General features: G+C 42.6%; 2 protein-coding genes across 3 annotated transcripts in view; both read left to right on the forward strand.

The window, feature by feature from the left end:
* ctsh (cathepsin H) overlaps positions 1-4477 on the forward strand; it is a 40787-nt gene extending 36310 nt beyond the window's left edge. Inside the window, exon 12 of the mRNA XM_043677101.2 lies at positions 843-4477. Coding sequence (XP_043533036.1) covers positions 843-918 — 76 coding nt within the window. The 3' untranslated portion in view covers positions 919-4477. The remainder of the gene's footprint in view (positions 1-842) is intronic.
* A 5523-nt stretch (positions 4478-10000) lies between these two features.
* The window catches only part of blm (BLM RecQ like helicase), a 55672-nt gene continuing 38004 nt past the window's right edge, over positions 10001-27668 (forward strand). For both annotated transcript variants that reach the window (XM_043677103.2, XM_043677105.2), the window contains exons 1-5: positions 10001-10115; positions 11760-12502; positions 21632-21803; positions 25244-25362; positions 26754-26886. In XM_043677103.2, the coding sequence (XP_043533038.2) occupies positions 10018-10115; positions 11760-12502; positions 21632-21803; positions 25244-25362; positions 26754-26886 (1265 nt within the window). In that variant the 5' untranslated portion in view covers positions 10001-10017. The remainder of the gene's footprint in view (positions 10116-11759; positions 12503-21631; positions 21804-25243; positions 25363-26753; positions 26887-27668) is intronic.

Consider the following 27668-nt stretch of genomic DNA (forward strand, 5'->3'; position numbering starts at 1 on the left):
GAGTTCTCCAGGTCAATATTTAGTGTGTTGGGATATCCTCTCTTCTGTTGCCCTATGTGCTGAAATTTAAGTAAAAAGATACACCACATTATGTTAATTTTAAGTGAAAATTTCAGTGTTTATTTAACCACTTACATAAAGACACACAAAGTAGCAGTTGACAATATGCCCCCCCCCGCCCCCCCGATTTGCAGCTGATTTTACGCTGAACCCCACTTCTTTAAAATATTCCCATGTTCCACAATTCCAAATATATATTAATGTCATAGTAGTGGAACCAAGAGTGGAAGCGAAGCCCCTTCAAAATAATGAAATCTCTCACACTCCATGTAAACACATAACAAAGACACATCCAGGCTGCAGATGTTACAGGCAGAATAGGAATATGTGAAATTGACTGAACAGGTTATTTGTTGGGATTATTCTGTATAATGCTCTTGACACATCAGCACGCGATTAGTTTCAGATAAACCTATTTTGTATCTAACAATTAATGTGCATAGGAGCTGAACTACCTTTTTGGTTGAGTGAATTTTGAGGGCCTCAAGTCATCATACAAGTGTTGGCCATGCTAAGGCCAGACTTACTCAATCCCCCAGGGCTTATAGTAACAAAGCTACTCAATGCCTGAAAAAATATGTCACTGTAACATTAACCCTGAAACATACTTACTTTTTCAAACCTTTTCACCAACTGATGTCTGTACATCCTGTTGTCCATGGAAGCTAGTTTAATTACCATAAATAAAGCTGACAGTCATTTCTCTGCATTAATGACTTTGGGACATCCTGAGGTTGTAAAAGATGCTAACAAAATACAATATTTTTCTTTTTTTTTTGTAGATATTTCTACATTGAACGAGGAAAGAACATGTGTGGCTTGGCAGCATGTGCTTCCTACCCCATCCCCTTGCTTTGAGGTGTCAGAGTTGCTCAGGTGCTAAGGAATCCTCTTCGGATGAGATATTACTAAATAGCTTGGCTGAAGTCCTACAAGGGGAAATATTTACAATGTTGATTACTACTTAAAAATATCTATTTTCCAAACTGCTTCTTAATCCAAATTGCACTGAGGTTTAATAATTCTGACTATACTTCTTTTTTATTTCTCCAAGCATAAAATGATTTCTAATGACCAATTTTAAAAGCTCACTACATTAAATCCATTCAAATTAGTGTCAAATTTCAGCTTGGAATAAATGTAATATTTATAAAAAGGATCACTTCTGTGGCAAATGAATGAATTTTTCAAATAAGTGCTGACTGGATTCCTGAATGAGTGATTAAAAACCTATGATTGATACTCAAATTGATCATTTTAGCTAGAGTTTGAGATTAAAATAAGATATTTTTGCCAATGAGCTTTACACAGCTATCTGAATTCAGTTGCAAAACTTCAATAGAAACCAGAGCCTTAATTAAAAAATCTCAATGCTGCAAATCTGAAACAAATGCAAAGTATGCTTAAAACACAGTGAAGTCTCACCAACATCAAAAAAGAGCAAAGATAGCTTAAAGTTCCAGATTCAGATCTTCATCATGACTGGAAAAGAGAAAACAAGACCTCTGTGTCTCTCTGTCTCTGACAATAAACATAATTCTAAATCACGCAAATTTCTCTCCATCCTCCCTGAGTAGGGACCATGTCACAAAAGAGAGACAGGCAGTCAAAGTGAACATCATCCTCTATAAGGCCACATCCAACCAGGACCTGTGGATAAGCATCTTGGCCATCTTAAGATACAGGCCTTTTGTCAGATTCCAATGCTTGGTTTTTCTGAAGCTGCCGCTTTTATTTTAACGCCAGTAACTGCAATGGAGAAACTTAGTGCAGTCACAATGTCACTATGAATTGTAAATGGTAATGGCAATCTACAGCCTTGTGGCCCAGCATATACACTGCTCTACCATTACCATCAGGCTAGATTCAATGAGGAGAGCATGCCAGGAGCAGCACCAGACATACCTAAATATGAGATGTCAACCTGGTGAAGCAACAACACAGAACTGTTTGTGTGCTAAACAACAGAATCATCAATTATAGAGTCAGAGTCATAGAGATGTACAGCATGGAAACAGACCCTTCGGTCCAACCCGTCCATGCCAACCAGATATCCCAATCCAATCTAGCCCCACCTGCCAGCACCTGGCCCATGTCCCTCCAAACCTTTCCGATAAGCAACTTCATAACCAACAGACCAAATCTTAAGTCTGCAGTCCTGCCACATCATGAATGGCAGTGGACAATTAGACAACTAAGAGGTAGAAGGTCTGCACAAATATCCTCACCCTCAATGCTTGGGGAAGCCTAGCACGTCAGTTCAAAAAGCAAAATTGATGCATTTGCATCCAATTTCAGCCAGAAGTACTGAACAGATGATCCATCTCAGCCTTCTCCTGGACTTCCCCAACATCACAGAAACCACTCCTTAACCAATTCACTTCACTCCATGTGATATTAGAAAACAGCTGAGGGCACAGGATATTGCAAAGTCTTTGATCAGGGATAACAGTTTAGTAATAATACTAAGGACTTGTATTCCAGATATAGTCATGCCCCAGCTGAGCTGTTCCAGCACAGCTACAGCTCTGACATTTACCTGGCAATGTGGAATGCGTATGACCTGTACACAAAAAGCAGGACAGATCTAATCTAGCCACTTACCATTCTGAGTCTACTCTCAATCAAGAGCAAATTGATGAAAGGAGCTGTTGACGGTGCTGTCAAGTGGGAATTTGTTCAGCGATAACTTGAACATGAACACTCTGTTCTAGTTCCACCAAGTTTACTTTGGCTTTGGTCCAAACCTGTCCAAAAGAGCTGAACTCCAAAGGTGAGGTGAGAGTAACTGCTCCTGACATCAAGGCAATATTTGACTGAATGTAGCACCAAGAAACCCTAATAAAACTCATGTCAATGGGATTCCAAGGGAAAAAAAAAACTCTCCATTGATTGGAGTTACACCTAACAGAAAGGACAACTTTCGCTCCGTCATTAAATCACAAGTTGGGATAGTTGTGGATAACAGCACAATGTTCAGTACCATTCAGACACTGAAGCAGCTTGTATTCATATTGCAAGATTTGCACAACATCCAGCTTGGGCTGATAAGCAGCAAGTAACATCACACCACACAAGCAATGACTCACGTCAACAATTGAGAGAATATAACCATCACCCCCTGATGTTCTATGGCAGTTCAATCTTTGAATCCACCACTATTGACTTCATAGAGGTTACCAATAATTTACTGGATTAGCCATAAAATATGAAGTCTATAGCAACTGATGAGAGACCAGGAATTCTGTGGCATGTTGCTCACTTTGACTCCCCAAAGCCTTGTTCATCTACATGGTATAAGTCAGGAATGTCATCAAATACTCTCTTTGCCTGAAGGGTATTGCTCTGACAACACTCAAGACGTTTGACACTATCTTGGGCAAAGATGACCACTTGATTGGTACCATATCCATAACTTTCCACATTTACTCTCTTCACCACTGACGCATAGTGACAGCGGTGTGTACAAGATGTGCTGTGGTAGCTCCTCAAGCATTTTCTTTGATAGCATTTTCCAAAACTGTGACCTCAACCATTGAGAAGGACAAGGGCAGCAAATGCATGAGAACGACACAACTTGAAAATTCCCCTTAAACCATTCTTCATTCTGATTTGGAACTACTCCATAGTTTCTTCACTGTTGCTGGATCTCCCTGGCTAAAGCACTGTGGGTGTGCCTATGCCTCAAGGACTGCAACAAAGGCAGTTTCCCATCAGTTTCTTCAGGACAACTAGGAGTTGTCAATAAATGCTGGATTATCTAGGGTTACTCACATAAGAAAGAATTTTTTTTAAATGATGAAAAATCACTTGAAGAAGATTCTTGCTTTATGTTGCATTGTAAGTCAGGCTGGTAGGTTTTATAGCTGTTGCACTTGGAACTGAAATTGATGGAGGCTGGAATTGAAACCAATCAGACTGGATACTTTTACATCTGGTGAAGGTTGGTTATGTTAGTGACATGAGTTGAATGACTTTAGGCTGGAAATGTAAAACCTGTGGTGCTTTCATATAAATACTTAGGATCATAAGAAAAAGGCAGAGGCTATTCAGCCTCAAACTTGGCCTGTTATTTCAAATAGAACATGACCGATCAACAATTTAACTTTATTTTACTTAGCTAGGTTCTGTAATCTTTTAATTACCGTACCTAACAAAAATCCATCAAACTTAGTTTTGAAATTTTCAGTTGACATCCAGCCTCACCAGCTTTTTGGGTGATAGAATTTCCAGATTTCTAACTCCACTTAATGATTAAACTCTTCTCGGTACTCTCTTCACTGAAGCTGAATTAATATGTTGAGCATTTGCTCAAGAATAGTATAGAATATAATTTCTGTTCTTGTATTGCATTTTTATTTGGTTGTCTGTTAAGCTTTTCACAAATGAAATAAAGTTTCTGTCCTTTTGCCATCAAGGAGTTTTCTTTTTCTTGCATAAGGTACAGATTGACATTTATAGAGTCCTAGAGATGTACAGCACAGAAACGGACTCTTCAGTCCAATTCGTCCATGACGACCAGATATCTTAACCCAACTTAGACCCACCTGCCAGCATCTGGCCCATATCCCTCCAAACCTTCCTATTCATATACCCATCCAGATGCCTTTTAAATGTTACAATTCTACTATCCTCCACCACATCCTCTGATAGCTCATTCCATACATGCACCACCTCTGAGTGAAAAAGTTGCCTCTTAGGTTTCTTTTATATCTTTCCCCTCTCACCCTAAATCTATGCCCTCTAGTTCTGGACTCAACCACCCCAGAGAAAAGACTTTGTCTATTTATCCTATCCATGCCCCTCCATGATTTTATAAACCTCTAGAAGGTTACTCAGCCTCCGACGCTCCAGGGAAAACAGCCCCACCCTATTCAGCCTCTCCCTATAGCTCAAATCCTCCAACCCTGGCAATATCCTTGTAAATCTTTTCTGAACCCTTTCAAGTTTCACAACATCTTTCCGATAGGAAGGAGACCAGAATTGCATGCAATATTCCAACAGTGGCCTAACCAATGTCCTGTACAGCCACAACATGACCTCCCAACTGCTGTACTCAATACTCTGACCAATAAAGGAAAGCATACCAACGCCTTCTTCACTATCCTATCTACTTGCGACTCCACTTTCAAGAAGTTATGAACCTGCACTCCAAGGTCTCTTTGTTCAGCAACATTCTCTAGGACCTTACCATTAAGTGTATAAGTCCTGCTAAGATTTGCTTTCTCAAAATGCAGCACTTCACATTTGCCTAAATTAAACTCCTCTGTCACTTCTCGGCCTACTGGCCCATCTGATCAAGATCCTGTGGTAATCTGAGGTAACCTTCTTCGCTGTCCACTACACCTCCAATTTTGGTGTCATCTGCAAACTTACAACTATACCTCTTATGCTTGCATCCAAATCATTTATATAAATGATGAATAATAGTGGACCCAGCACCGATCCTTGTGGCACTCCACTGGTCACAGGCCCCAGTCTGAAAAACACCCTCCACCCCCATCCTCTGTCTTCTACCTTTGAGCCAGTTCTGTATCCAAATGGCGAGGTCTCTCTGTATTCCGTGAGACCTAACCTTGCTCACCAGTCTCCCATGGGGAACCTTGTCAAATGCCTTACTGAAGTCCATATAGATCACATCTACTCCTCTGCCCTCATCAATCCTCTTTGTTATTTCTTCAAAAAACTCAAATCAAGTTTGTGAGACATGATTTCCTACGCATAAAGCCATGTTGACTATTCCTAATCAGCAATTCAGGCAGCATCCGAGGACAGGCAAAATCGACGTTTCGGGCAAAAGCCCTTCATCAGGAATAATGAAGGGCTTTTGCCCGAAACGTCGATTTTGCCTGTCCTCGGATGCTGCCTGAATTGCTGTGCTCTTCCAGCACCACTGATCCAGAATCTGGTTTCCAGCATCTGCAGTCATTGTTTTTACCTCTATTCCTAATCAGTCCTTGTCTTTCCAAATACATGTAAATCCTGTCCCTAAGGATACATTTGTGTTAAACCCAAAATAGGCAAGGTGTTCCCCAAGACAAGGGAGTCCAAAACGAGATGACATAGGTTTAAGGTGAGAGGGGAAAGATTTAAAAGGCATGTAAGGGGTAACTTTTTCACAGAGAAGGTGGTGCATGTATAGAACGAACTGTCAGAGAAAGTGGTGAAGGCTGGTACAATTACAACATTAAAAAACATCTGGATGGTTATATGAAGAGGAAAGGTTGAGAGGGATATGGGCCAAATGCTGGCAAATGGGTCTAGATTAATTTTGGATATCTGGTTGTCATGAATGAATTGGACAAAAGGGTCTGTTTCCATTGACTGTAATGAGTTACATGCAGAGTACTGCTTACTCAGGGTTGGGGGTGGTGGGTCTGGGTGGGAAGCTCTTTGGAGGGTCGGTGTGGACTCAATGTGCTAAATGGCCTGCTTCCACACTGTAGGGATTCTATGATCAGCATCCTTTCCAACAACATCTTTTTATCCTGCAATTCTGCTCGACTGTTCCAAAGCCCTCCCTCAACGTTGCTGCTGAAGGTCCCAGTAACAGTGATATCTGTAAAAGGTGCTGCAGAAGTGCAAGTGTCCTCTTTTCTAATTAACTTCATATCTAACTTCCTCTATACTCACATTTTCCTGTTGAATCTGAAAATTTCTAATTACCACAAATGTTCTTGGTGTAATTAAATCATCATCATCGGTGGTCCCTTTCCAGGGGATGACTCTCTTGTATTCTCAGGGTGAGTCAGAGGTGGCTGTAAAGACCCATGTGGCTTCTGCAGGCTCTGCCACACCCTGAGCACGTGGTGGTCACGGCAAGGGGTGGGTTGGGTGTTAGTGTGGCAGCGCTCTTCTTCTGCTGTTTTCGTCTGGATTCCATTTATTTCCTGATGGCAAGTCTCGAGGTACTCGACACCTTCCTGGATGCTTCTCCTCCATTTTGGATGGTTTTGGGCAAGTGACTGCCAAGTGTCTGTGGGAATGCGGCACTTCCCCAGTGAGGCCTTGGGGGTATCCCTGAAGAGCTTCCTCTGTCCACCTGGGGTTCACCTGCCATGGGAGCTGGGAGTAGGGCACTTGCTCGGGCAGTCTCGTGTCAACCATGCGGACGACGTGCCCAGTCCGTAAACATCATAACCATAACCAGCAGCTTTTCAATTTGTAAGATCTGTTTTGCCCAATGAAGCTTTGGTGTGGGGAGGGTGGGGTATTATAATACCCCATGGGCTGTGGAAGTGTCTGGCTGTAAATTCTGGTCATAATTCCCTCATTTCCACAAGTCCTTCGTGTTCAGGAGATGTTCCAGGACCTGCTCTGAGGTGGACAGGGATTTCACACCTTTCCCCATGAGCAGCACCTTCAAACCGTTACCACAGCAACCCCGGGCGGAAGTAGATCCTTGACCTCCGACCCACTTCCTGGAGATGCCTGCCGTTGGCCGCGGGGTTTGCGCGGGATTTCAACCTGGGACTGAACGGCGGAGGGGAGCGAGAGAGAGCGCGGAGGGTGAGGGTGAGGGTGAGGGGACGGGGACGGGGACCGCCTGAGGTCAGTGAGAGTGGCCTGGCGATAGCTCGGGGCCTGGAGTTGGTGTGGGGGAGGGATGAGGGTGAGTGTGGGGGGGAGGGATGAGGGTGAGTGTGGGGGGGAGGGATGAGGGTGAGTGTGGGAGGGATGAGGGTGAGTGTGGGGGGGATGAGGGTGTGTGAGTGTAGGGGGGAGGGATGAGGGTGTGTGAGTGGGGGGGATGAGGGTGTGAGAGTGGGGGGGGATGAGGGTGTGAGAGTGTGGGGGGATGAGGGTGTGAGAGTGTGGGGGGGGCGGGAAGAGGGTGGGGGGAGGGATGAGGGTGTGAGTGTGGGGGGGAGGGATGAGGGTGAGTGTGGGGGGGAGGGATGAGGGTGAGTGTGGGGGGGAGGGATGAGGGTGTGAGTGTGGGGGGGAGGGATGAGGGTGAGTATGGGGGGGAGGGATGAGGGTGAGTGTGGGGGGGAGGGATGAGGGTGTGTGGGGGGGATGAGGGTGTGTGAGTGTAGGGGGGAGGGATGAGGGTGTGTGAGTGGGGGGGGATGAGGGTGTGAGAGTGGGGGGGGATGAGGGTGTGAGAGTGGGGGGGGATGAGGGTGTGAGAGTGTGGGGGGATGAGGGTGTGAGAGTGTGGGGGGGGCGGGAAGAGGGTGGGGGGAGGGATGAGGGTGTGAGTGTGGGGGGGAGGGATGAGGGTGTGAGTGTAGGGGGGGAGGGATGAGGGTGTGAGTGTAGGGGGGGAGGGATGAGGGTGTGAGAGCGTGGAGGGGCGGGATGAGGGTGTGAGAGCGTGGAGGGGCGGGATGAGGGTGTGAGAGCATGGAGGGGCGGGATGAGGGTGTGAGAGCATGGAGGGGCGGGATGAGGGTGTGAGAGCGTGGGGATGGCAGGATGAGGGTGTGAGAGCGTGGGGGGGCGGGATGAGGGTGTGAGAGCGTGGGGGGGGCGGGATGAGGGTGTGAGAGCGTGGGGGGGGGCGGGATGAGGGTGTGAGAGCGTGGGGGGGTGGGATGAGGGTGTGAGAGCATGGAGGGGCGGGATGAGGGTGTGAGAGCGTGGGGGGGGCGGGATGAGGGTGTGAGAGCGTGGGGATGGCAGGATGAGGGTGTGAGAGCGTGGAGGGGAGGGGCTGCGGCCACCCTGTGACTGAGTACGCTCTGCAATGATTACTCTGCCCTTAGTGGGGCCAGAGCAAGCTCTTGATGATAACTGCACCCTTTAAAAGAGGCGAGAACAGTTTGCAGTGGTTAAAGGGCCCACACTGATCAGTTTCAATCCCCTTAAGGGGCCAGAACCAATACAATGATTACAAATTCTCTTAATGAGATGACATGAGTTTCTCAATTTCTTTTTCTCTCTGAGAACTCAATAACTCTCGCAGCATCTGTGGTGAGAAAGCAGAGTTAACGTTTCAAGTCCAGTTGAAGAGTCACCTTTTAGTTTAACGACCCTTTCCAATGCAGCACTGACTGGTAGGGACACCAGCGATTGCACAGCTCTGAACTGAAATTGAGGGTTAGATTAGATTACTTACAGTGTGGAAACAGGCCCTTCGGCCCAACAAGTCCACACCGACCCGCCGAAGCGCAACCCACCCATTTCATTTTCTGGCAGAAGGCAAAGGATCAATTAGCAACTATAAAATTTCATGACCTCTGAATGTCCCAAAGCTTTACAGCCAGTGAAGTCCTTGTAAAGTATAGCCTTTGTAAGAAATGCAGCAGCTATATATGCACAGTGAGGTCTGATGAATAGCAATATAATAAAGATCAGATTATCTGAATGATTTTAGCTGAGGGGTAAATAATAGCCAGTATATTGGCATGGCCCCATGCCCTTCCATTAACACTAAAGGGTTTTTACATTTACTTGCATCTGTCTGACCTCTCATCTGAAAGGTGGGACCTCTGACAGTTCCTCAGTACTGAACCTGGGAGTGTCAAGTTTCCAGAGTTAGACTTGAACCCACAATCTTCAGGCTTGGTGCGAACAAAACTGAGGAAGTATCACTCGGATAGAGAAAGCAAAACAGCTTGGAAACAAATTCAGAAAGCATATGTGAAGAGAAAGCTGAATTAACATTTCTGAATCCAGTTCTGAAGATCAATGGACTTGAACTGTTAACTCTGCTTTCTCTCCACAGATGCTGTATGACCTGCTGTGTTTTTCCAACACTCTCTGATATTGTTTCTGATTGCCAACATCTGCAGTTCTTTGGTTTCTTTTGTTTAAAGCAGATTGGGAGTTGACTTGGACCATACTTTGTGTGGATTGCTGTATTGCGACATTAATAGAAATATGTGATAGAACGCATTTGACCAGGGAGGGATGGTGTGCAAAGAGAAAGTAAAATATCTTTTTTTAAAAAGAAGGATCATAAATTAATCTGACACTGAACCATTATTTGAACTTGATCTGTGCTGCAGAATGACTTGCTTACCACAAAACAACCTGCAGAAACATCTGGATCTTCACTCAGAGAAGGGAATCCACAACAAGCTTTCACTTGGAAAGCACAAACAAGGGTAGGTATAAAACATCTGATTGCATTGAACTAATGCAGAACGGTGTACTGGACATGTGTTGTTTTACATGGATACGTGAACACTTGTGGTTAGGTTGACAGTAGAAGTGACATTAAAATGTGTATTGATTGAACATTCTTATGTTCCTTTCTAAAAATTTAAATTTACAGCAATATTTGCTGTAACACACTTCCACATTTTGTGTGAAATACTTACCTATTTACGAGCTGTCTTCTACTGATTTGTCTATTGTAACCTCGTGTTATAGAACTCATAATTGTTAAATGTGACCATAGGTTTCTATTTATCTGTACTTAACAGCAGAATGCCTCAAACAGTGGAAACATTCCCTGATTCTCCACTTTCAGCTAACTGGTACTCAATCCATGATAGTTCAACATAGTTCTAGGTACTATGTTTTAGAAAGGGTGACACAACCTTAGAGAGTGTGAGGAGGAGATTTAGGAGAATAGGGCTAGGGATGAGGGAGTTTAGTTGTTGGAAACAATGGAGAAACTGAGTTTGTACTCAAAGTAGAAAAGGTTCAGCAGAGATTTGATGGAGATATTCAAAATCTTCCAGGATTTTGATTGACTACATAACAATGATTGGCTAAAGAATAGAGACAACATGAAGAGAACAAAAGTGAATATTTGTAATCCAGAACACATTGCTCTAAAAGATAGTGGTAGCAGATTAAATAAGACCCTTCAATAGAGAATTGATAATTATTTTTTATTCTGAAAAAAAGATGATTTATTCTTTCATGGCATTGCTGATGAAGCCAGCATTGTTGCCCATTTCTATTTGCCCTTGAGAAAGTGCTGGTGAGCTGAGCTGAATGGCCTCCTGAACTTAAGACACTTCTGTGATTCTGAGTTTGATTTAATGACTGTGGTAACAATAATATAGTTCCAAGTCCCAATGGTGTGTGGCTTGGAGAGGAATTTGCAGGAAGTGGTATTCCTGTGTATTTGCTGCCCTTTGTCTTTCTGTGTGTTAGCCGTCACAGATTGAAAGGTGTTGTCAGAGGAGCTGTGATAAATCGCAGCAATGCATTTTGTAGGTGGTACGCACAGTTGCTGTTGTGCATTGGTAGCAGTGGATGTGAGTGCAGAAGGTGTTGGGTAGGATGCCAATCAGGTGGACTGCTTTGTTCTGGATGGTGTCAAGCTTCTTGTACATTCACTCATTCAGGAAAATGAAGAATATTCTATTATGGGTTCCTGACTTGTGCCTTTTCGATAATGGAAACACTTTAGAAAGTTGAGGTGAGTTACTTGTGCAAAATTCCCAGCCTCTAAGCTGATTGGTAGCCACAGTATTTATTTGGCTGGTCCAGTTCAGTTTCTGGTCGATGGTGAGCCTCTTAGTTTTGATAGATAGGGATTGAGTGTTAGTAATGCTGCTAAATGTCAAGGTGCAGTGTTTGGATCCTTGAGGGCAACTCTGAATGAGCAGTAAAGCTGGCTTTCCAGCAATTCCCACAGCCTACAAACAAATGTTCTTTTAAAAAGAGAGGGGATAGCAAAATGGAAGTAATATCTTGCTTAACCATTTTAAAGTCTACGTCAAATTAATATTACAAAAAATCAGCACTGTTCCAAATAGAATTTACATTTGAATGTACTTCATTATTGACAGGGCATTCACGTTTAAGAAGATTCTCCCAGGCACTGTTGGAACACCAAGTTTCCAAGGACTAAACAATACCTGTGCTCTGAAAGACAGAGATGTGAATGCTTTCAAGAATGTGATCGTGAGTAAGCCACAATTAAACCTACACTCAACAAAACCTAAGGAGCAACAATCAAAAATCAATAATATTTTGAAACATACTACCAAGCAGTCAGAATTGACCTCACAGACAGCTTTTCCTTTGTTATCCAGTTCGCCAGCTGCAATAACCAGTCCTGTTTCTCAGAAGCTTGACCCTGAACAGTCATTTTCCTCTGTAATTAACCTGGATGACTGGGATGATCTGGATGATTTTGAAACGCCATGGAAAGAAAGCAGTAGATTGAAAGTAACTTCGCCTTCAAGCACAGAGCCCACGGTGCAAAAAACGAATAACCTTAAGAATATAAATTCCAGTGGACTGACTTCTCCCAAAATTGGGAGCGATCAGTATTTGAAAAATGCTGCTAGTGAAGAGATCAAGGATAATCCGGCCAGGCTGTGTCCAAGAGAACCTGGTGCAGAGTTAAAGGATGTGAACAATATTGCCATTTGTCTGGGCAGTTCCCAGAAGGAGTTACCCCATAGTGATGATGAAGATTGTATCAAATCTTTCCCTTCAAGGAGGAAGAGTTCCTCTTCAGCTGTAAGGATCGTCTTGAGTGATGATGAGTCAGATAGTAGCAGGAAGGAGGTTGAAGAAGAGAAAAGTAAGATTTGTCTTTATTTTATTGTTTGGAATTGTCAAGAATTAATAAATGCTTCAAGGAGGTTCAGAGGACAAGGTAAAAATTGCTGATCTTTAAACGGCTGGGTATTTATTTGCAAATCCTAAACCAATGTGTATAATATTTACAAGCTACCCTTGCCTGTGAAATTGAACCTGTTATTCCCCAACTTACATGCAGAGATTTTGTATTTAGTTTTTAAAGAAGAGCTGGACACATTTTGTCAGAGATTGCCCCTGCCTGTAGTTACCAGAAAGTCTCATGTGAATGTTTGTCAAGCTGAATCTTGCTACTCATTTATACTTAGATTAGCTTCAGTCTAATGGATTGTTGTTGGCATAGCGACTGTGATAAAAATTTATTCCTTGCCTCTGTGTTTCTGTAGTTGATTTCCGTGTAAATGTGTCCCACAGATTTCTGTTCTCAGGGTCACTGAGTTTCTACCTTGGTCCTCTCCTTAAAATTCTCTTCCGTAATATCTCCACGTTCCTTTCCTCATAGAGTCATACAGCACAGAAGCAGATTCTTTGGTCCAACCTGTCCATGCTAACCCAGTTTCCCAAACTGAATTAGTCCCACTTGCCTGTGTTTGGCCCATATCCCTCTCACCTTTCCTATTCATGTACCTGTCTAAATGTCTTTTAAATGTTTTAACTGTATCTGCTTCTACCACTTCCTCTGACAGTTCATTCCACATACAAACAACCTTCTGTGTGAAAAAGTTGCCCTTTGGTCCCTTTTATATCTTTCTCCTCTCTCTTTAAAAACATATCTCGAGTTTTGCACTCACCCACCCGAGGGAAAAGACCTTTGCTATTCACCTTATCTATGCCCCTCATGATTTTATGAACTTATAAAGTTAACCCTGAACCTCCTGTGCTCCAGTGAGAAAAGTCCCAGCCTATCCAGCCTCTCCTTGTAACTCAAACCCTTTTCTGAACCCCCTCCAATTTAATAATATCTTTCCTATAGCAAGGTGACCAGAATTGGACATGGTACTCCAAAAGTGGCCTCACCAATATCCTGGATGACCTCAACATGATGTCCCAACTCCTATACTTGAAGGTCTGAGCAATGAAGGCAAGCGTGCTAAACCCCTTCTTAACCACCACGTCTAACTGTAACACAACTTTCAAAGAACAATGTACCTGAACCCCTTGAGATTTCACCTCAAAACTCTTTTCTTTGATGAAGCCACTTAACTTTGATCTGTGGGCTATTTCAGCCTCCCACCTTGCATTTCCTTTGAATTCAAACCGATACAAAACTCTGCTTTCCATATCCTGACACTAAATCCCATTAGCAATGTGGGCTGCTGACTCAAACTGGTGCCTGAGCAATGAACAGGTGTAATTTCAAATCCTATTGTGGCTTCTCCTCTCCTTAAACTCTTCCAGTCCTACAACCCTGCAAGATTTCTGCACTCTTCCAATCCTGGCCTCTACAGTATCCCTGAGTTTAATCACGGTTGGTGGCCATTCAATTATGTGGATTCTTATCTCTGGAACTGGTTACCTTAATCCATCTGTTTCACGTCCCTATAAGCAAACTTTTGATTAAATGTCTTAATAATTCTTAGTGACTTGATATTAAATTTAGTCTTTTACATCCTTGTGAAGCACTCTGCATTGTTTTTGTTGTAGAAAAGCAAGTTGTTGCCTAACTGCTGCTAGCTTTAAAAAGCCAATGCATTTCACATTAGTGTAGCTTTTTGGGGGAGATCCAAGATGGTGGCTGTCTGAATGGTCTGCTGAGCTGGGCTCTGTGCCATACCCTCGGGAAAGGTGGGTGTTTACCCGACCCACCTTATCAACCACCTCCAGGAGAAAAAAATATTAGTTTAAACTTACTGACTATTTGGAGCTGCTGAAACCATCAGGCACAGCTTTAAGGCCGGAATGAAGCCCAATAAAGGAAAGGGGCCTAAAGGAGTACTGCAGACAGGGCGCTCCCCTACTGCATGGGGGGGGTGCCTGCAGCCAGTGTTCAAATTCCTGGGACAGCCTCTTTGGATCCAGCAGCACGGCAGCATTTACTTTCGGAGTTAACTCCAAAAGTGGATTCAAGCAGCAGTTGAGCCACTATCTGCCATGCCAGAAAAGTATGAGCAGGAAATCCAACTGCTGGAACAAATATTGGAGGCAATGGAGAGAGGACTGCGGCATTGGAGGCTATAGCAGAGGTCTGGGGAGGAAGAATCTGAACCTTGGAAGATCTGGTTCAGGTCCTTCAGGATCAAGTTGACGACCTGGAAAATAAAAATAAAAGGAAAAACGTATGGATCACGGGTCTCCCGGAGCGCGAGGAAAGTGATGACCTCGTTGGCTTTTTGCAGGGGTGGCTCCTGAAGTAGTTGGAGTTGGGGTTGGACCCACCAGATTGCAATGCGCAGGTGCGGGCCAGACCTGCACCCCCGCATGGTCCTAGTGTAGCTCCTGTAATATAGAGGGAAACAGTTAATAGTTGAAACACAAGCTTTAATGTATAAAGGCTCAAAGATAATGTTTTTTTCAAGACTTTTCAGGAGCCTAATTAAGAAGTGAAGGACATTTGATGATGTCAAGAAAGAATTAGGGGACCTGAACATTGAATACTCCTTGAGGTACCCGGCCATGCAGTGTTTCGCCCATGGGGGGGACAATGTATAACTTTGACTCCACAGAAAAGGCGAAGGACTTTGTGAAGTCTTTGAAATGAAGGACCTGAGTCAGGGTGGGAGGGGGATCACTGCGGACAATGGTTTGGGGGTTCCTTTTTTTATATTACCTCCTTTTTAATCTTCCCTCTTCCCCCTTTCTTTATTTTGTGGTTATTGGCTTTATATGTACAGTTTTGTTGTAAAATTGGAATTATTTTAAATGTCGGTCAGGTATTATCTAGGGCTCCTTTTTTCTCCAGCTGCCCTTTTGATTTTGTATTGGGGGTGGCTATATTTGTGGTTAAGATGAGTGGGGGGGAGGGAATGGGCATCCATTGTTAACTTTCAGAATGTAAATAACAGGTTTTCCTCATCTGCGAACTGCCTGGGGCTAGGGCGCGACCTTAGCTAGAGGGAGTTAAGATGGTAGTCAGGATTGGGAGGGGTGCCCCTATGGTCAGGGGGGGGAGATCTTGAGTGAATTTGGTTTTATTTGGGTGTTAGCTTCAGTTAAAATGTTTTTTAGTTGTAGTAGTTTTTAAAGTGGTTGTTTTTGAATAGTTGTAGGAATAGTTTTTAGATCTCATAGAGTTAATGTCCTTATAACTCATCACACCTCCGATAAGTTCCCTCCTCCTGGGAAGCCATAGCTACCCGAGATGACCATGGCTAGTGATTTGTTCAGGTGATGCACCTGGAATGTAACAGGGAGCCATTCCCCCATTGAAAGAAAGAAGGTCTTATCAAGCCTAAGGAAGTAAAGGGTGGACATTACCCTGCTGCAGGAGATGCATCTAACTGATAAGGAATATCTGAAACTGCAGCAGGGGGGGTTATTACAGGGTATTTTTCTCATCCTTCATCTCTAAGAGGAATGGCTATATTGATAAGAAGGAACCTCCCTTTCCAGGTAATGGAGCAGATTAAGGATGAACATGGACGGTTCAATGTTCTTAAAGCCCTAATACATGGAGAAGAGTATGGCGTTTTAAATGTATATTGTCCCCCAGTGCACCCTCTTAAATTTCTAATTAATGCAGTGGCTAAATTAATGAATCTTGGGATTTGCCACATGATTATAGGAGGGGATTTTAATTGCCTTATAGATCCAGAGGTTGACAGGTGCCAAAGGGCCTGGCAGGTACGCCTGCGCAGTCTAAACAGTTGGTGAACATGTGCGATGAGTTGGCACTAGTGGATGTGTGGAGGTACCTCCACCCTAATGGAAGAGTCTTCACATTCTGTTCCAACCCACACAAGCAAATTGACATGTTTTTTAGGCCAACCGACTATTTGGACAGAACATTGGTGGGCAAAATTGGGAGTATAGCTGTTTCGGATCATGCGCCAGTGTATTTAGATGTTAAAATCAAGGGTAATGGAATGGATGCATGTCACTCGTGTTTGGGCCCATTTTTGTTAGGGGATAGCAAATTTGTTGAATATATTACAAGAAATTTCAGGGCCTTTTGGGATATTAATTCAGGTATGGCTAGTAATCTGGCAATGCTTTGGGAGGCCAGTAAGGCATATTTACGAGGCCTGATCATTTCATATTAGATGACTAGAAGTAGGCAGAGGGGGGAGCAGCAATGGATGTTGGAGGCCTGGCTGAAGGTAGCTGAGAAAAGGTAGCTGTCACTGGTTAAGCTGCAGCGGGTCACAGCTCTCTGGGCTGCTCTCGACTCAATGCACACATAAGTGACTCAAAAAGAGGTCTCCTTTACCAAACAAAGATTGGTTGAATTTGGAGATAAGCCTGATAGATATCTGGCTTATTTGAGTAGGAGGAAAAAAAAACTTCCCAATCTATTACGTCTATTAGGGAGAAGGCTGGTATGATTACCTGTGTATTGAAGGTCAGTGTTAGGTTAAGGGAATGCTTTGCAGGCCGGAAGAGGGTGAACATGGTACAAGGGGAATGCAGTTCTTTTTTTGAAAATCTAGACCTCCCCAGTATAAATATGGAGCAGGCTTCCCTTTTGAATGTGGTAAAAGTGAGGACTGCAGATGCTGGAGATCAGAGTCAAAATTAGAGTGGTGCTGGAAAAGCACAGCAGGTCAGGCAGCAACCGAGGAGCAGGAAAATCAACGTTTCGGGCAAAAGCCCTTCATCAGGAAACCTGAAATCAGGAAGCCATTCCTGATTAAGGGCTTTTGCCCGAAACATGTTTTTTTCTGCTGCTCAAATGCTGCCTGGCCTGCTGTGCTTTTCCAGCACCAATCTAATCTAGACTTCCCTTTTGGATGCGCCTATAACGGTTCAGGAAGTGCAGGAAGCAATAAGGCACCTCCATCGTGGCAAAGTGCCGGGGCCAGATGGATTCCCAACTGAGCTCTATAAGGAATTCATAATCATGTTAGTGGAGTCATTTCTGGGGATGTACAACTATTCTTATACACAGGACTATCTGCAGCCTTCTCTCTGGGAGGCTAATATCTCCCTCATTTTAAAGAAATGGAAGTACCCCGAAGAATATGCTACATAAAGACCAATTTTACTGTTGAATATAGATATCAAAATTTTATCCAAGATACTGGCTCTGGTTGGAGAAGGTCTTTCCCCATATTATAAAAGAAGACCAGACAGGTTTTGTTAAGGGCCGTAGCTCCTCCAACAATATCAGGACAGCACTGAACATAGTGCAGGTATGCCAGCAAAGACTGATTCCGGGGTTGGTGGTCTCCCTAGATGCAGAAAAGGCATTTGATCGGATAGAATGGCTGTATCTATTTGATGTCGGAGAGCGCTTTGAGTTGGGGGTGATCCTTTGCTCGATGGGTGCCATTACTGTATAATGATCCTAAGGCATCAGTCGTTACAAACTGTACTAAGTCAAATAACTTTAATATTAGAAGAGGTAGTTGACAGGCGTGTCCTTTATCACCGATGTTATTTACCTTGCCAATTGAGCCGTTAGCCGAAACTATCAGGAGGGATCCTGAAATAATAGGGCCAAAGGGAATGGGGGAACATAAGATCACCCTGTATGCCGACAACATCCTTTTGGTTTTGGCCAATCCGGAGAAGTCTGTCCCTTGACTGATCCAAACAGTTAATTCAGACGGTGGTTTCTCGGGTTCCAGGATCAATTTTACAATATTGGAAGCCATGCCGGTGGGGGGTTTAGTGGAGGTGCCTAATCTGGAGGATGGAATGCAATTCCCGTTTAGATGGTCGCCAGAAATTTTTTTGTATTTGGGAATTTTTATTACCCCTTCCTTCCACCAGCTTTATAAAGCTAATTATGTACAACTACTGGAGAGGATAAAACAGGATTTGCAGCGGTGGGAGGGACTACTATTATCATGGCTGGGCCAAATAGCCCTGATTAAGATGAATGTACTTCCCCAGCTGTTGTACCCCATGAGAATGCTCCCATTGTTGCTACCCAGATGAGTGTTACGGAAGCTCAGTGGTTGGCTAGGGGCCTTTATTTGGTGCCGTAGTAGTCCTCTAATCAAATTAATTAAATTGCAGCTTTTGCAGGGTGAGGGAGGGGTGGAGCTTTCAGAGTTGAAGAAATACCAAAGAAGTGCTCTGTTAACATACGCTGGTGACTTGGTACGGGGGAATTCGGAATCGATTTGGCTTGATATTGAAGCCTCGCAGTTGAGATGTCCTTTAATTAATTAATTATTCATGGACAAGATGAAATCCGTGACAGAGCAGTGTAAATGTCCGATTATTTTAAATACCATATAAGCCTGGAGGATAATTAGGCAAGACAAGGGCAATTGGTCTAAGATTTTGCCATTTACCCCGTTGGTGGGAGCCCAAGGATTAAAACCTGGAGTAATGGACTCCGGCTTTAGGGCATGGGAGAATAAGGGAATCTTCTGTCTGGGAGATTTATTCGAGGGGGAGGTTCTGATGTCATTTAGTCAGTTAAGTCAGAAATATGGATTGTCTAATAGGGGCCTTTTCCAATACTTCCAGATAAGGGACTATATACAGAGGAAGACCACGCTCCTGGTCCAGTGTTACAAATCAGACGTGGAGAAAAGAATAGTCTGGAGTACGGGTGCTCTTTCACTCAGTACTTTATATCATTTACAAAAAGGTCGCGCCCTGGGGACATGGAAGGACGGTGTAGGACATGGAATTGAGAGTTAGGAAAGGATATTTCATCGGAGGGATGGGAAGACATCTGGAGGAATGTAAGGAAAATCTCAGTATGTAACAGAGCGCAGGCCACGCAATTGAAGATCTTACACAGGGCTCATATGGTGCCAGAGAGGCTAGCTAAGTTCCAGAGAGGAGTGTTGTCAGGGTGTCCCCAGTGTAACAGTATCGGTACTCTTACGCACTGCTACTGGTCCTGTTGTAAGATCCAGAGATACTGGAGTGCTGTAGTAAGGGAGCTAAAGGACATCCTGGGAATTGAAGTTAATGTGGATCTGGTATTTCTTTTGGGGTTGTCAAATTTGCCCTCTCTGGGGGAACATGGGAAGAGATTGTGTAACATTCTTACCCACTGTGTGAGGAAGAACATTCTAGCGAATTAGACGTCAGAAAGACCACCAGGTCTTATGGGGGTAGCTTAGGCTGGTGATGGAGCATCTCCCCCAAGACTACCTCACAAATATGGTACACCACAAACGGAACAGTTTATAAGATGTGGCGGCCCTTTTTAAATTATATTGATACTGATTTATCAGCAATATTAATTAGGGCCGTGGGAATCAGTATGGGTGCCTGTGGGGCCATGAGAGGAGGAGGCTGGGGGATAAAGAATACAGGTACTGTTGGTGGTGCTCCCACGGATGGAAGCCTCCGTGGAGGTGTGATGAGTGAGATCGAATAAAGTAGTGAGCTATTATTTAAATTATTTGAACTTAGTATGTATTGAATATGTTTGTAGTTTAGTTTAAGTTAACTTGACATGTTTGTTCTGGTAGAAGAGTAAGTCATTCATTAACAATGGTACTGTGTTATGGCTTTATTATACTGCCTTTTTTCTGTCTCGATGGTGTTATTCTTTTCCTTTTGTATATAAATGTTTTGTACAAGATTTTAAAAGGTTTTCAATAAAAATACTTATTTAAAAAGTAGCTTTTTGTAGACATGTTGCTATTAAATTGTGTTTATCAGTTGTAACATAAGAACTAGGAGTAGACCATACAGTTTTCTGAGCCTACTCCATCATTCACTGAGATTCTAGATGAGTTTTGAACTGAAATCCACTTTTCTGCTCTATCCTGCTATCCCTTAACTCCCCAAATATCGAGTAATCTCAGTCAAGAATATATGCAATGACTGAGTGCCCATGCCCCTCTGCAAAGAAGAATTCCAAACATTAATAATAAGTGCTGGAAATATTAGAATAGTTAGGTGAGTTATGCCCCAGACCAAACCCCTTCAAAACATTAAGAAAATAGCTTAGAACACAACATTTTCTTATTTTAAAGGCAAGTGTTGCATTCTGGATGCAATTCGCTTAGTCAAACTACAGTCTTGAAGCAAAACATACTTTATTCATATACTATAGTTGAAAGACAACAAAAGAACAAAGAAATTAGAATAACTTAACTATTGAAAAACTTAACAGAATAATAGATTATTTAATTATTAAACCGCAACTGTTCTAATATGGTAACGTTTCATAAACACACCCTTGGCAAAGGCAAATTAAGAAAAATAGATTGTCTCACATGCAGTTCTAGCAGCAGGAAGAGAACCCCAGCTTTTAGCTGTACCAGAGAGAGGAAGAACAGCTTTCGCAGCTTCAAGACCTCAGCAGCAACCGCTACTGAAAAGCTAATAGTAAAAATCCTGATTCATGGGAGCTTGCCCCCCACCCATTCAGGCTGCTTCTATTCCAGTTTAAAAAGAAACCCAAGGCCTCACAAGCTGCTTACTTTATTGGTTTTGAAGCAGACTGCTCGTTACCTCTGTCTCAATCTTTCTCCTTTTAAAAAAAAGGACAAAATGCACAACTTAAAGTCATATTATCATCACAGGTGGTTGTTGTTGTCCAGCGTAGACTCGATGAGCCAAAGTGATTTTTTTTCCCTGTTTTGCAGACCTCCATGATTTTACTGAGTGAAGAAATTCCTTCTCAGCTCTGTCTTAAATGGCCGACCCCGTTATGACCGTGGAGAAATTGCCTTCCTGCTTCTATCCTGTCAAAGCCGCTCAAAGTCCTATCGATTTCAATGAGATCATTTCTCATTCTTGCTAATCTTGAAGAATATAGGCCCATTCCATACAATCTGTCCTTGTAGTAAAGCTCCCTTGTCCAAAACTTAATGAACTTTTGTGTTATCCCTTCTAAAGGCAAGTACACAATTTCTTGACAAAGGAAATCAAATTATACACAGTATTCCAGATATGGTCTCAACAAAGTCCATTACAATAGCAGCAAGGTGTTCTTGTTCTAGTACCAATTCCCTGGTGATAAAGATTACTGTTCATCCTTCTAATTGCTTGCTGTACTTACATATTAATTATTCTTCTGTGATTTGTTTAGTTGACCTAACAGATGCTGACAGGCTCCTAAGCAGCCAGCCGCAGCTGGATACCATCCCCACAGCTTGCTCACAATCCAGAGACCCGGAGAATGAGGGTTATGAGTCTGATTGTATTCCGCCATCCCCTGAAAGTGATCAGATTTCTCTGCCATCGTTCATAAAATGTCTCAGGTTTGCCCTTTATAAGCAATTGTATTTCTAGTAAAGTATGTGAGTGAAGAGGCATTCAGTGGCTCGTATGTTATTCTGACTCTGCTAACCGAGTGACTTTCCTCAGTTACAGAATATAACATTTTAAACTAGAATTTGCTGCCAAAGTGACAGAGTTTAATGATCTTTGTTATTGTTACTGTATAAATCACCCATCAGCTTGCGGTGAGGAAGGGAAACCCAGTGAACTCGAATCACCACAAGTTGGTGGACAATTTGAGGGGCTCCACCAATAGCCTTGTACAAATAGCAGCTCTCCCTCAGCTTCTCCTAAAGTTTCAAAACATTTACTAGAATTTGTGTATTAATTACCTATTAAACTAACCATTTAAATTTAGTCATGATTGGAGATGCCAGTGTTGGACTGGGGTGTACAAAGTGTCGCTCCGAAAGCTAGTGTGCTTCCAATTAAACCTGCTGGACTATAATCTGGTGTTGTGTGATTTTTAAATTTAAATTTAGGATAGTACGTAACAGAGTAAATATTTATATTCCTGAAACTTTAGCAACTACTTTGACTCAGTGTGGGAACAGTTTAAACCATGCAATCTCATTCGTGTAGCTAGTGAATTGTTCTAAGAGATTATAAATTTTTTTTCTTGTTTTTCTTTCTTTCTATCACCATTTTCTCTTATCCAATCTACTATATCTCTTTATTTCACTTTCTGAACCTGATGTGACTTGTATTCACCTGATTGGAAGCTGGAGATCTGAAATAAAAACAAAATGTTGGAGAAACTCAGCAGGTGTAGCAAAATCTGTGGTGCAAGAAACAGTTAATATTTTGAGTCTGTGACGACTTTTTGGAACGGAATAGATTTGGAAAATGTTGTTTAAAGTGGGAGGAGGAGCGAGTGGAACAGATGGTGAGGGTGTACAGAGCAAAAGACAAAGGGAGTGCTATTAGTAAAGAAATGTGTTTGATACAAACTAGGTGTTAATGACAGGTGTGAATAGTCAAATATAGGTTGGCTTTGCTGAGAACAAACCATGGATATAAGACACTGGGTGGAAAGGAAATGGATAGAATCAAGTATAGGACAATGTTCACTGTCTGAAGTTGTCAAACTCAGTGTTGACTCCTGAAGGCTGTAAAGTGCCTAGGTGGCAAATGAGATACTGTTCTGCCAGCTTGTAACGGGCTTTGTTCGAACACTGCAGCAGGCCTAGGGTGGAAATGTTAGTATGGGAACATGTAAGTGTATTGGAAGGACATGCAACCAGAAGGTCAGGGTTGTTCTTACAGAGCAAAGGTGTTCTGCAAAGTAGTCACCCATCTGCAGTTGGCCTCACCACTGTAGAGGAGACAGCAATGTTCACAGTGATTACAATAGACTAGATTGAGAGAAGTACGAGTAAATTGCTGCTTCACCTTGGAGTTTTGGGGCTCTGGACAATGAAGAAGGAAGAAGTAAAAGGGCAGATTTTATATCTGCAATTATATGGGATGGTGTCCTGGGTGTGAGAAAATGTTAAGAGTGCACTAGGGTGTCATAAGTGGAATGATTCCTACAGAATGACTTAAGCAGTGGAAGATGTGTTTAATTGTGGCATTCTGTTGAATGTGGCGGAGGATGATTCTTTGAATGCGAAAACTGGGAAAGTCAGGTCAAGAGGAACCAGAGTTGGTTCTGGGAGGGAGGGGAAAAGGTGCAAGAAATGGGTCAGACACTCCTTGCAAAATAGGAGCTTGGCCATGGTCATGTTGAATGGCAGGATGGGTTGCAAGGTCTCAAATTGTAGCTAAGTAAGATCAGTCACTGGAGTGTTGGTTAAAGTTAGAGCCTGAAGTCCTGATGAGAGATTTGAACAACTGGCAAATGCTGCTGTGGTGTATCCCCGCCAGATCCTGAAAGATGCATTGTGCAAGTTAATGTAATTTGCTGACACCCTCGTGCTCAGTACTTCTACAACATCAACCATATCTTCAACTTCTGGTTTTGAAACAGTATCTCGATCTGTTGTTTTCTGAGGGTACCAGCTCCTGTCACTGAGACACAGACCAGTGCCTCAGCTTTTTCATACATCACCCAAGTACCCATTCTTTATACATGAAATTTGTCCTGAGTATTTGCTCAGCTATATAACTGCAGAGGGCACTAAAGTTGAACCCACTTTGTCCTCTGTGACCTCATGTACACTGGATTGGGAATAACAGCAGCAAAAAATCCTAGCCCCAGTAGTACAGAGAAAAATGTTTATTCTTTTCTATTCCACTTAAGAACAGATGACAGACCAGATATTGAAACTTGAGGTCTTCTGGTATCTATAGTATAGTACTGTAGTACACAGTGCAAGAATCTGCGAAATAACTACACAAACAGGATGCACAGCACTTCCTGAGAAGTAGGATGCTGATCTCAAGCTAGATATTGTTCCTTTTTTAAGCCTTTTCCATCTGCAATGAAGCAAAGAACAGTTGTGTCAGCCATTTATAGAATGCCTTGGATGCAGTGAAAAATCTCAGGGCCCTTCTCAGAAATATGGGGAGCAGATTATCAACCCTGATTCCTATTAAGGAGAGTAGTTGTAAGGTGAAGCAGGTGCTGTATGGATTTGGAGACTAAATTCCAGTGTGTAAGGTTATGGAATGGAGGTCACAGTTACTGATATTGAAATGTGGGGAGTTACTGATGGAGTAGATTTGAAAAGTTGCAAATGTTCTTTTTTAAAAATGAACACTGTAGCACCATGTTTGAGGACTATAAGTTGATGGTACCTGTCCACTTGGCACTGCCCTTAATGGTGGCAGATAACAAACTTAGCAAATTTTGAGAAGACTTGTAGCTCAGGTTGAGGTTCTGGATGTAGGTTTGCTCACTGAGCTTGAAAGTTCATTTCCAGACTTTTCGTCACCCTACTAGGTAACATCTTCAGTGGGCCTCCAAGTGAAGCACTGTTCATGATTCCTGCTTTCTATTTATATGTTTGGGTTTCTTTGGGTTGGTGATGTCAATTCCTGTCGTGATCTCATTTCCTATTCTTTTTCTCAGGGGGTGGTAGATGGGGTCGAACTCGATGTATTTGTTGATAGAGTTGATAGAGATAGGTAATAAACCCTCTGATTCCTCATCCCACTTAAGTAATGTGGAGTCAACCTGTTGGCAGGTTGAGTTAGGACCAACTTTTCACAGATCCATAAATGGACATTAGTGGCACAAAAAATGATTGTCCCCGTTCTTTGTCCCCGTTGACCTCTTAACTGGTTCACAATCATTGTCAAAATCCCCCCAAGTTTGCTGGATATCTGGGGACCTAGTGTAAGCATTAAATTTAGTAGTTATCACTTTGCGGGTGCTGATTTTTGAAAATGGATGATTATAGAGCGAGGAAAACTTGAGAGTTTCTGGACAGTTGTATTCTTCATTATAATTGTTAATTGATAAAATCTCTGTCCACAGTGACTCAGCAGAGACTGTGCGATCCAAAGAAAGATCTATCTCTTTGGCTTGTTCACGGCCAGAAGAAAACAAACACAGCGAAGAACCAATGTGTACATCAGATAATGCGAGAGATAAAGGTAATGTTAGTAACCCAAGGTTGAGCTTGTTGAGACTCTGTCCTTTTGTAGTTGAGAAAGTGCTTAAAAAGGCTTACGCTATTCTGGGCTTCATAACTCAAGGCATAAAGTACCACAGCATGAAAGAATAGATTGACCAAGCTAGGTTTATTCTCTTTAAAGAAGACTTGATTGAGAGGAGATTTGAGAGAGTTGCTCAAAATTATGAGCAATCTGGACAGAGTCGATTGAGAAAACCATTTAAGTGTCTCTTGGGATAGGCACGTGGATGATGGTACAATGAAGGGTGTGTACCTTAGTCTGATCTCAGAGTAGAATAAAAGGTTGGCACAATAAGGCCAAAATTGATCTATGTTCTATGTTCTATTGCCTGAAAGGTCAAGAATCTCAGTTTGATATTGGCAGAGAAACAGTGGCATCCTGAGGAAAAGCCTTTTCATGGGGTGGGCCATTAGGGTCTGAGATGCTTGTCCAAGTGTTGATGGAGGCAAGTGTATTGTCAATTTCAAAATGGGACTGAATATTTATCTGAAGATAACAGTTTGAATGACTACAGGAAAAGAGCAAGGGGATGGTACTAGAGGAGTTGTTCTTGTGGAGATACAATGGCCTCTGTCTGTAAACATTCTAAGATTTTACTTACAAATGTCTTTATTAACTTTTTAAAATGAATTCCTGTGTCCAATGCCCATTGTAATAGGAACTGCCATCAGAGGGAGGATGCAATTACAGGGTTACCAGTTAAATGGCAATTCCCATTCCAGATCTGAACGCAGAAATTTGTAATGGAAATGTAAAACTAAAGGTTTTAAAATGGGGACAGCACTAAGCCTCCGCACCCTGTTTCTCACCTACCATTTATATTGCTATAAAACTTCACCTACTTTTGACTCCAAAGCTCATTGTCACAGGATATCAGCGAGTAAGATTATTAGATCCAATAAGAAAATCAGGAGAAACTGCTTTAGCCAGAAAATAACATGGTATTTACAGCATGCAGACAGGCCAATCAGCCTAACTGGTTGATATGAACCTCCTCCCCTCCTCATCTCACCCTATTGACAAACCCTTTCCATATTCCTTTCCCCCCTGTATTTGCAAGCTTCTCCTTAAATGGGCCTATGTCATTTGCCTTGTTTACTCCGTGTGAGAGCAGGTTTGACATGAATCCTGAGAAGTAGCCTGATAGGTTGAAATGTAGAGTTTTGCCATATAGTTGCCCGTTTTGCATTCCTGGTAGTTACATTGTGTTGTTTAATGTTTGATCAGCTGGGTCTCAAAATATTTCTTGGTGACAGATTTCAGATGCGTTGGCTGAATGTTTGGATATTGAAACTTGAGAATTTGTGTATATTTAAGGCACCAATGTTATACGTTTTGAAATGAAACAGACACACCGGTGGGCTACAGCAACCAATTGATTCAAGTAATGGAAAATATCTGTAGCTTGGTTGAACAGATTCCTGTGAGTGAACTGCAGCATCTGTCCTGTGCAAGTCAACTGCTTCAGCAGAGAGAGCTCAGGTAAGTGTTAGTTCTCAGTCAGGAGCTTCCAGTCTATTCATGAATCTTTGAACCAGTCCATTGAGATAATTAAAGATATGTTCCTTAGTTATTTCCAGCGCTCAACTGTTCCATTCATGGCCAGCTTCCCATATTGCACCTCCATAAACTTCAAATCATTCAAAACTCTCCTCCTTTTGTGGACTTGCACAAACCCCTGAATGGCCATCTTCCATCTGTCCACTGGCCTACAAAATGTCTTGATTTTAAAATTCTCATTCTGTTTTTCAAATCTCCATATACTCATCCCTTTTTGTTTTGCTCTAAAAAGCCAATTAGTGAATCTTAGAACTGGAGCCAATCTTTACCCACTGGATATTTATGTACAGAGTTCGCCATTGCAAGTGTATCCTCCTAGGTTCATGACGCAGTGGTAGTGTTCCCCAATCTGAGCTAGACAGTTCAGATTAAGATCCCGTCTGCACTGGAGGTATGATTAACATAACAACCTAAAGTTTCTCTCTATGTTTATTTACAGGGGCTCAAATTAATTCCCCAGTTAATATCTATCATCTGCAAACAGTAAAATACAAATATACAGTCACATTTGTTATCTCTGTAAATGTTACCGGTCTTACAACCCTCCAAAATCTTTGCATTTCTTTTTTCTGGCTGGTTTCAGATTCCAATTTCCTTTGTTCCATAATTGGTGGTTGGACTTTTAGATGTTTGTGCTTTGGGATGTTCTCCCTGTGCCTCTCAGTCTCAATACCACATACTTCACTGCAAACTGCTACTTCTTT

The sequence above is a fragment of the Chiloscyllium plagiosum genome, unplaced genomic scaffold, assembly GCF_037043375.1.
Source record: "Chiloscyllium plagiosum isolate Xiang-an unplaced genomic scaffold, Cpla_swu_hap1 HiC_scaffold_39, whole genome shotgun sequence".
Lineage (NCBI taxonomy): Eukaryota > Metazoa > Chordata > Chondrichthyes > Orectolobiformes > Hemiscylliidae > Chiloscyllium > Chiloscyllium plagiosum.